A 10,271-nucleotide genomic window follows, 5' to 3' on the forward strand; every position below is an offset into this window, starting at 1 on the left:
GCTACATTTACGGCAGTGGTTTAAAGATTATGGCGCTTTTTTATTTAATTCATCAGTAAATATATAGGTTCAGAATTAGAATTAATTGGAGTGATTAAGAAGACCTTTTTACAGTGGGTTTATAAGAAGAAAATGCCAGCTTCATTCCTCTTATTCCGCCTTATCAAAGTTGTAAAACTCTGAAGCCACAGTGGTAACACTGAATATCTCGCATAACTCGTAATTATTATGTAATTACATATAATTGCATTCACTTCATTAAAGTTGAATGATCTTTTATAATTTTACATATTTTCCGTGCCCCTGATCCTCGTTTGGTCTGTTCGATTTGGGTTCAACCACTCTGTTTGGAATTTGTCTGAATGTAGGGGATTCAATAGGTAAACCCTGGCAACCCAGATCAAATTAGCTGAGCCAGACAACGGCTGTTTAACCTAGCAGCTAGCTACCTCTGTTCGTTTGCACAGTCAATAGAACAACCGTGCTACATATATAGTCTGCTTCAGGATCATGTCGGTAAGTACCATTACATAAGGATAGTAAAGATATACATGAATGCAGCAACATCTAAATATCATTATTATAATTTTACGATTCTGTTTAGAAATAATTTTTCTTAAAGATGGCGGTTAGCATTAGTTAGCTTAGCGAACAAGCTAACGCTAAAATTGCTCTCTGATGGAAGTATTAATGACGAACGTAGTAGCATTTAGCTAATGTAGATAGCATATTAGCTAACTGGCTTGTAATTTTGTTTGACTGCCGTTTCCTTAACAATCTGGGTAACGTTATACATTTTGTTAGAAAAAGCATTGTCATGACACACGTTAAATACACCGGATGTAGTATTTCGCATTAGCTAGGAGAAGAGCCATATATAAACATCAGCAGCAGCTATTTAACATTGTGATGGCCTGTGAGATGGATTTTATTCTATTTAGTCGACTACGGTAGTGCTATTGATAGCACATTTGAAAGCACTGTTTTTTGTCTGTATGGATGATAGGCCCATTAACTAAAGTATACCAAATGACTGTATTATCTCTTGACTTTATTTTTTATTATCTGGCTGGATTATGTTGATTTAAATAAACAGTCAAGGATGTCACATGTACAGTGAATTGACAATGTGCTTATGAAGATGGGCTATATGGCACTTCAGTATGGTCTTAAATAATGTGCAAAAGGAGGTGTACTTACTTTATAGAAACAACATATACATTAAAAGAGTAGGAGATTTGGGTAGGTGGGTTCTCTAGCTGTAACCCTAAACTCTCAGCATCGAATAGTATTTCATTGGGCTGAAACAAACAGATATTATCAGTAACAATAAATCAATCGATTACTGCTTTGAGAAGGCTCCATTGATAAATGTTCATAACAAAACAACTTACTCTGGCCCAAATCAAAGCCCTTACAAATCTTCTTGAACCCTTGACAGCCAAAAGACACAAGTATCAAATCCATTAAGTTAACACATTGAATTCAACAATGATATGAGGTAGGGTAACGCAAGTAGCACTTCGCATTTGTAAAGCTATTGAGTAAATGTATGATTTTAATTGCTTGGTAAAGAAAGGATTAATTGATCATTCTGATTAGAAGTGATTCAATTTGACACTTGTAATTAATCTACTTATTATTTCAGCACTAGTAATTGGTATACATTTTACAAAGCATCTATATTTGTATTTAAAAACCTATATGGGATGCAGTAACATTGTGAAATTGGTGTGTATTTGACATGGTTTAGTGTGTCTGACTTGCATTGGGAAGACTGAGCAAAATGATACAAGGAATAAACCCACAGTCATAAAGTAATTCATTCAGGGACGTTAAAACATATCTTATATTGTACTGTGAGACAAAATGTTTTTGTTTGAAATTGTCTCATACACTGGTACTTTAATGTCATTGTAAATCTCAGTTAAATTTCAAGGTTCTCTAATGGGTGAATGTTAAGAGTTTTGAAAGCCAAGTGCCATATAGTCCCATTATATTAAAAAAAATGCAGACATCTCTACGGCCGATATCTCCAAAACTCGGCAGCTCACACCAAAACAATGTAGATGGATAAGTAGCACTAGAGGTAAAAGGAAAAATATGTATTTTTGATTTTGGGGTGAACTGTCCCATTTAAGCATACTGTACCACATTGATTTGCTGCTGATGTGGGTTTTTTTTTTTGGTTTTTTTTTACTCATATCCATTTCTTTCAGGCAAGTGACAACGACTCTGTCGACTTGACCAGAACAGGCTCCCCAGTTCATCACAGGAAAAAACGCAGCATGGAGTCATCCAGATCTCCCAGAAGCTCCAAACACCACCATTCACGATCAAGGTCACGCTCCAGGGAACGAAAACGTTAGTATTTAGTAACAGTACCCAGGTATTGCTGAACATGCCAGAAAAATTAGCGCCATGGCATTAAATTTGTTCTCAGTATATCACTCATGAGATGTAACAGTTGCCCACTGATTTAGCCATGAAAATAAATGTATCCTAATTTTTATGAGGTGACTGAGGTTGCTTCGCTAACATGTAGTTACATTAGCATGTGACAGTGATAACATAACGATAATTACTGGGCAAAGTTTGCGCACTCATGTATGTTCTTTTCAAAGGTGCAGATTTAATGTGTGTATAGAAAGAGTCAGTTTCCCAACAGAAACTTCTGCTCAACTAACTGTATAAAATACTATACGTATACAGTAGCTTTACTTTGTGTTTCTCTAAATGTGCTCGCTCATTTTTCTTCACGAGTTTGCTGAAAAGGTCATTTGTCAGCACTCTGCTTTCTGCTGTTTGCAGGTGACAGAAAATACAGACGGAGTCGCAGCAGGAGCAAAGAGGTAATTAAAAAATTAATTTCTATGACTAGAAACACATTTGATGTGATTTTGAAGTTGTATTCCTTGTTAGTTTTAGGTCGAGGTGAGTATATTTTATTAGGTTAAATAAGTTACAATAACCAAAGTTAAGAACAAAAGACATAGATGGAGATGGGTTTACTCACATGGAAAGGGTCTTTTTTTTTACCCTCCCTATGTTGACATGTCTCAAAGGAAGCTTTCATCCTTGGATGTCTGTCATTATTTGTAACCATGTTAAATGGTGAAGAGTAGATTTTTTTTCCTTTTATTTTTTGTTAAAACCTGTGTGTAGATCACATGATAACATTTCTACAATAAATCATACTCAGCGTGCTAATGCACGAAGAGACTGAACAGAAGACCCTGCTGACATAGCAAAATAATATGTCTACTACTGGGACAGGTAACTATCTGCCATTCAAACTCTATTGTCTCTCACTGTTAGTAGAACATTTGGAATTAACTCTTGCATCTCTTTTAGCTAGGGATGGGCATAATTAAACAAATTAATCTTTCAATGAATCCAAACAGAACCTCATTGTTTTTTCATCGGCTGTGTAATTATGCAGTTTTGCCTGTCAGACTAATTTGTCTGTATAAAGAGTAATAACTACTGTTCCCCTCTTAAGTGATATTCCACATCATAGTAATGACGACCCATTCCAAACAATTTTCCCATGAGATAAAGATGGTGTGAGAAGCCTGGCAAAAAATATGTTGTAGAAAAGCATCATTTTAATTTAGGAAGTTTATCAGTGTTTTTCATGCTAATTCATCATTGTGTGTTCTATGATTTGGATGACGTAAGTAGAGAAGCTGTAAAAAGTAAGTTGGATGCCCATCCCTGACCATCAAGCATTTAGGTAACATTGAATTGTTGTTGTTGCTGACAAACTACAATGAAGTTTTTTCCTGAGGATCAGATCGTAAGGTTTGCATGCGCACTATTAAAAGATTTGAGAGGTTCCAAATATGTTGCTTTGATTAATTTCTAGAATTATGTTGAAATTAGTTTGTCAAATTAGTCTGTATCACAGAAATGCCCACACTTTCAATCATGTTCAGAGTGACATTATTTATATCTTATGAATGTGGATTTGAAATGACAAGGTTTTTTTTCAACTTGTCAAAATTTATTACATACCTGCTGCTTTAAGCCATGGTACTAACTCTTTTTGTTGCACTATTTTCCTGAAAGAGACAACTTCTTCTTAAAACAGGCACGAAAGAGGGACTCTCAGAAGCCATCAAAATTGCACAGAAAAACAGACGAGCAGCAAGAGCCAGAGAGACTTTCAGCAGAGAATGGAGAGGAGCGATCCAGACGCAAAGACAGGAGGCCCTCCAAGGGCCGGAGCCCGTCCAGGTCACACTCACGAGAGAGGTTAGTCTGGTCAATAAACTGCGTAAAGAAATATGTTTAGCAGGTCTTCTCACTTGTTTGACACACAAGAAAATCAAGGGTCTGTTGTAGTTTCTGGATTAATACCACTCAGCATTTTTGATACACAGTAGGTCATCTATTCTAAACATTTATCAAGAATAAAATAATGGAAGCACTTTGATTCACATCAATAATGTCTTTGATTCTTATTGCTTTTAGGCGGCATCACAGCAGAAGTAAGGACAAACGGCGTTCACGGTCACGCAGTCGGGACAGGAAGAAGAAGGCCAGGTCTCGCTCAGGTTCAAGGACCAAACACCGTCATCATAGCAGAAGTCGCAGTAAGAGCAGGTTAGTTTAATGGGGATTAAGTGTGTTTGAACTCTTTGTTCTGCATGATTGCCATTCTACATGTAATTAACAGTATGCTCATTGAATTTCTTTTTTTTTGTTTCACCAGGGAGCGAAAGAAAAGAAGTGAGAAAGTGCGCAGAAAGAGCCGAAGCAGGTCTGTTAATCCACCTGCCTTCCGGGGCCGAAACACAGCTATGGATGCACAAGAGGCCCTGGCCAGAAGGCAAGGCAACAGCTTACAGGGCATTTACAATATAGATGGTTGGTCATTCTGTTCTGGCCAATTCTGGGCAATGTCAGTGTTAGTTAGCTTATTGCATCTGCATTATTGCAGCTACAAAGCCTTTTTTTCCCCCTTATTTTACAGACATTGTCGATTTTTACTGCTCTATTAATGCCTGACATTTTAAGGCGATGATATGGCTAGCAGTCAAGCACAGATTAGTTAGCATTAGTGGAACGAAACGGAGAAATAAATTTAAACCTCACCGTCAGCCCCTGCAATTGAGACATTAATTCCTGAAGTTATTCAGATGAAAGTTGGGTTTGGCTGTAATCTGACTTCTCATCCATGTTGCACTTGCCAGAGAGCATTGTTGTTCAAAAAAGGGAATCACATTGGTAGGAAAACAGGGAAACATAAAATTGTGATAGGTGGGGTGTACTGGTGCCCTACGTGTCTAAGACACTGACCATGTAATTTCAACATCCACTTTTTTAGTCTGGCCGGGGACCTTTGTTGCATGTTGCCCCTTCTCGTCTCTCCCTCACCTTCTTTCAAATCTTTACTGTCCCCTGTTAAAATAAAGGCAAAAATGCTCAAAAATACTTATGCTAAGTCTGGCTGATGTCTCCAACATGTTAAGCTATGACTTTTTGCTTACAGTTCATATTATCACTTTTAGGTCATATTATCACTTTTAGGTACACAGCAGCATGAGTAACAAGATCTTCACTCTTTTTCTTAACAGGCTGGAGAGAGCCAAGAAACTACAGGAGCAAAAGGAGAAGGAAATGTTTGAGAAACAGCAGCAGCAACAGCAGGAGATAGCTGCAGGTGAGAAGCGCTTACTGTGCCGAGATTTGAATCCTTGATCATTTGAGTCTGGATTCACTTACTTATGCTGGTCTGTGCATTTTGTTTCCAGTGGCTGCCCCTATTGCAGCAGTAGCTGCTGCTGCAGCAGCAGCCGCCTCAAACCCTGGCCTCAATGTGGCGGCCCTCCTGGCCTCTGGGACGCAGGTCACACCTCAGATTGCTATGGCAGCGCAGATGGCAGCCCTTCAAGCAAAAACACTGGCAGAGACTGGTATTGCTGTGCCCAGTTACTATAACCCATCCTCTGTAAACCCCATGAAGTTTGCAGAGCAGGAGAAAAAGAGGAAAATGCTATGGCAGGGAAAGAAGGAGGGGGTGAGATTGGACTTTGTTGCTGTTTCTTATTTATTTATTAAGTTCTTTTCCTCTTGAAGTTGCCTAAAAGGGCTCTTACAAAATGTTGCTTATCATTTGTTTACATTTTTTTAAGGACAAGTCCCAGACAGCTGAGCTGTGGGAGAAGCTAAACTTTGGAAACAAGGACCAAAATGTTAAATTTCGCAAACTAATGGGTATTAAAGTGAGTATAACTATGCTTGATGCTTCAGTTACATCTTCTGTCCACCACTTTGAGCTCTCTAAACTTAAATTTAATTTGCTGTCTTTACAGGGAGAAGATGATGCTGAAGCTTCTAAACCAATTAACGACGAAGGCATGAAGACTCTTCAAAAGCAGGAGGAGATGTTCAGGAACCTTGACGTTCAGTATGAGATGGCTCGGTCTCAGACACACACCCAGAGGGGAATGGGCCTCGGCTTCTCCTCCTCATTCTCACGTGGAATGGATTCTATCTAGTGCCAAACATTGGCTGTCTTTGCCACTCATTTGATCATATAGGACCACCAATTCATCGCTAGCACTCAAGCTTGCATGGATGTTGCTCTCAATCTGAAATTTATTTATAGACAAACATCTCACATATTGGAACATTATAGTGTAAATAGCCAGATACTGAGTTTGTCTCAGTGTTAAATAATCTGTACATCTTTGCAAAAGGATGCATCAGTTTGACTGACTGAGACTGGTTAAAATTAGATATTTGTTTGAATAATGTGGTAGCTTTTTAAAAAAACTCAAATATATATTGATGTGTGATTGTTTGAACATAAACTGAATATGATGTGATTCAAGTGAACACAGTTTACATCCATCTAGTGAAAGGCATCTGAAGTCAATGTAGCATTATCAGAATCCTTCAGTTTAATTTCTCCTGATTGGGGGGGAAACAACAGTGGGTTGTAATACATATTGTCTTCAGGATTGTCATGGATAAAGATGTGCTTGAGAGGAGTAATCACATATTTCAAATGTTCTTGAAATAAATTAGTTTTGTGTTGAAGAATGTTCTTCATACATCACCTCATTTAATTTTTATTTTATGTGACATCTGTGGGTTATTATATTTTGGTTCAAATAGTTAGCGTTGGTAGGGCTGGGCGTTAAGGATAAAATGAAAATAACAAATGAGGGCAAAATCATACAGAATCAAATTTATGTCAAGTTAAATGAACTGTTTAACTGTTATGCATTACATCAGAAAAATAACACTTGTCTTCACATGTCACTTGTTTTTAAACACGATTCGTTTGCAATTATTAACAATTTTGTAAAACAATAATTTAAAATTATCATATCTCAATATGATTCCACTGAAAGTTGACAAACTGTATTGAATTGTCACCCAGCCCTGGTTGTTACCAAACCTGATAGAAGTAGTACGTGCATCAAAAAATACACTGTTCAGAGGAAAGAAAGGACAACTTCACATACAAAAATATACATTTATTAGAATACTGGAAGTCTTTCAGTTAAATTGCAGCTCTTTCTGTTGACGCCTACACAGAGATCGACTCTTATTTACATATAAGACTGGAGTACAGCACATGCGCCACACCAGTGATGAGGTTGTGGTTGGCAAACTCGAGGATAAGGAGCAGGATTGGGTACTCGCTGTGTCTCTTCTCCAAGGTGGACTCTTCACTTAAACCCATCCAATGAAGCAGCAGTGTTTGCATGGCTTCTGGGAATAGCTCTGTGGCTAGTTCCTCAGCAGGTGGCAATTCACTAATTTGCTCAATATGATTAACTTTAAAGCCCTCCACTTTCTGGCTGATGCTTATGTTGGCTGCATGAAACTGCTGGCCAAGCCAACGTCCTATACAACTAAGCAGGGAACTTGAATACACACAGCCCCAGTCTTTGGCCTTCAGCAGGGCTAACACGCTTTCTGTCACATCCTTTTCTTCTAGACTCCCATTCATGTATCGATCAATGTTCTCCAAAAGCAGAAAGATAGTCTCAAGCTGTTCTGTGCAGCTCTGAGTCTCAGAGGAGAGTTTGTCATCCAAGGTGTGCAATTTTTGTCTCACTGTGGATAAAGCTAGTTGGCTTTGCTCAGTTTGCAAACTCTGCTTAGGAAAAGAACAATAATCGTGATCTGCTGATGTATCACCTGTGTCACTGCCATATACATCCACCGATTCCCTGCCAACCTGGCAATGCTGAGGTGACATCTCATTGCTTGATTCTGTCTCATGCAGGCTGCTGGATAGTGCAAAGTCGAGCTGTACACTGAGGCTGTAACTCATTTTCAGAGGGCTGTCATTTATCTGCGATTTCCAAACATCCTACAAAGGAAAGACATATATAAATATATTAAAAGATATATTGGGGTGTATATATATATATAACAAAGCAAATATATCAGGTAGAGACACATAATGTAAACTACTGTACCTGGAAGTTCTCCAGCACAGCAAGCTGATCTTCCTTACTATACATTTCAAATGCTACTCGAAAAAGTCCTTGAACACTGTAGAACCAGAGGCTGTTATTAACAGTAGGCACCTTCAACCCATGGAACCTGAATGCTGCAGCAGGGAGACAACATTGTCAAGTATTAGTGTATGTGTTTGCATTGATGGTACTACTTTCATGAATTTTACCTGAGGAAAAATGTATTTTTGTTGCCAATCCTTTCTTTGCAAACTTTGCATGGTGTCTGGGATGGTTCTCTGTACGGATGTCCGTATTGGAGAAGACATCAGCTCCTAAATAGAGAGGAACCACTGGACTCTGAAACAGATACAGAGATTATATATATATATATATACGAAGCCTCCACCTTATGATGTCTTCCATTAAGATATGGCAATACATTGGGAAATGGACAGATTTTATATATAAAAAAAGAAGCTCTTGCTAAGTTACTTTTAGTGTAAATAGTATTCATGTAAACTACAAAAAAAATACAATGTTTGTGTATGACATTTACATATTTAGTCAAAATGTCAATTTTAATAAAACGCCTGAAAAATAATTGTCTCCACATCCATTCTGTTTTTCTTTGGCAAAATGTGTTATTTATATGTTTAATATTTTTCTTCGATATACAATTAAAAAGTATATGACTGACCACGTCCCTCCTGAAGGGAGTTGTGATTATGATGGCCGATTTGCACCCTCTAACTGGTTTCAGGAATTATGGAAAATGTGATTATTAAAAAAACATCTTAACCATCTTAGTTGAAGCTATGAGAGCAAAAACACATCTCCTGCTGTGATACTTAACACTCACCTTGTTGGGACACTCCGTCAAGCTGAACGATGTCAGATTCATCAAGTACAGGAAGCGAATTTTCCGCGAGCCGCTGTCACACTGCGGTAAGGTTAAGTAGATAGTTGAGCAACTTGACATTGTTGGATACAACTTTCTTGTGTCTTGTCCTGTGGAAAAAACGAGCGTTTTACCACAATACTGTAAACGACAGTAAAGAAGTCAAACGGCTGCAACTACCCGAACTGGCTAAACACAACAAGACATCGTTCTTAATTTATGCCCTCGGCGCTGTCTTACAGACCGTGGCAGCAGCTATGAATTAAAGTGGCTCCTTTCAAAAGATGGCACCTGACCTGAGCATAACAACTACTTAAGAATTTCTGATTGCGAAGTCTTAGGAGAAATCTAAATTTGGGCATGGGTGTCGGGAAAAACTGTATATTGTGTACATTTGTCCATTGTGTGCTGTTGTGGAAAATATTTTCCTTGATATAGACATATATAGACAATCAAGTTCAAAATTGATTCAGGTTGTGTTGCTTAGTGAAGGCACCGGCCTGCCTGTATTGCACCTATTATGGAGAAGCTCTCTGCCTCTCCCATGCACTCCTAATTGTGGACTGAGTGGCCTTCCCCTTCCCTGTGTTTCTAGTGCATGAATTAACTCACTCTTTGATCGCAATTAATATGTTTCCTGATTAATGCATATAGTGTTGTAACAAAGCCTTTATTTTTATATAGCTTAGAATATACTGTAGATTATAAAAAAGTGTCTACATTTGATGGACATACATGAGAGAGTTGTGAGAATAAGATTTATAAAAAAGTGTCTACCATTTGATGGACATATATGAGAGAGTTGTGAGAATAAGATGTGCATGCTCTCTGTACACACGTAATACTAAAAGCTGTGGGCTTTGATGTATTTTGCAGAGTTATGATATGCTCCAATTTAATCAAAGATTCCGTTGTGCAGAGCCTGGGAAGTTTTGTGATAAACT

General features: G+C 38.0%; 2 protein-coding genes across 3 annotated transcripts; one reads left to right on the top strand and one right to left on the bottom strand.

Annotated features, from left to right (window-relative positions):
* Window positions 1-367: 367 nt before the first annotated feature.
* Window positions 368-7,050, top strand: rsrc2 (arginine/serine-rich coiled-coil 2). 2 transcript variants are annotated; one of them, XM_044196345.1, is made up of 10 exons: window positions 368-516; window positions 2,220-2,364; window positions 2,812-2,852; window positions 4,094-4,257; window positions 4,477-4,608; window positions 4,718-4,834; window positions 5,583-5,668; window positions 5,760-6,025; window positions 6,141-6,230; window positions 6,321-7,050. In XM_044196345.1, the coding sequence occupies exons 1-10, from the start codon at window positions 511-513 to the stop codon at window positions 6,504-6,506; spliced, it is 1,233 nt and encodes a 410-aa protein (XP_044052280.1). In that variant the 5' UTR covers window positions 368-510; the 3' UTR covers window positions 6,507-7,050. The 2 variants fall into 2 exon arrangements, with proteins under 2 accessions (XP_044052280.1, XP_044052281.1); XM_044196346.1 differs by having other exon boundaries at window positions 4,718-4,765.
* A 428-nt stretch (window positions 7,051-7,478) lies between these two features.
* On the bottom strand, window positions 7,479-9,542 carry si:ch211-110p13.9 (uncharacterized protein LOC562347 homolog). The gene is made up of 4 exons (XM_044196347.1): window positions 9,289-9,542; window positions 8,657-8,786; window positions 8,448-8,581; window positions 7,479-8,338 (listed from the first exon to the last, which is right to left on the bottom strand). The coding sequence occupies exons 1-4, from the start codon at window positions 9,406-9,408 to the stop codon at window positions 7,565-7,567; spliced, it is 1,158 nt and encodes a 385-aa protein (XP_044052282.1). The 5' UTR covers window positions 9,409-9,542; the 3' UTR covers window positions 7,479-7,564.
* Between the last annotated feature and the right edge of the window lie 729 nt (window positions 9,543-10,271).

This window comes from Siniperca chuatsi, linkage group LG5, assembly GCF_020085105.1.
Source record: "Siniperca chuatsi isolate FFG_IHB_CAS linkage group LG5, ASM2008510v1, whole genome shotgun sequence".
In the NCBI taxonomy this organism is placed as follows: Eukaryota; Metazoa; Chordata; class Actinopteri; order Centrarchiformes; family Sinipercidae; genus Siniperca; species Siniperca chuatsi.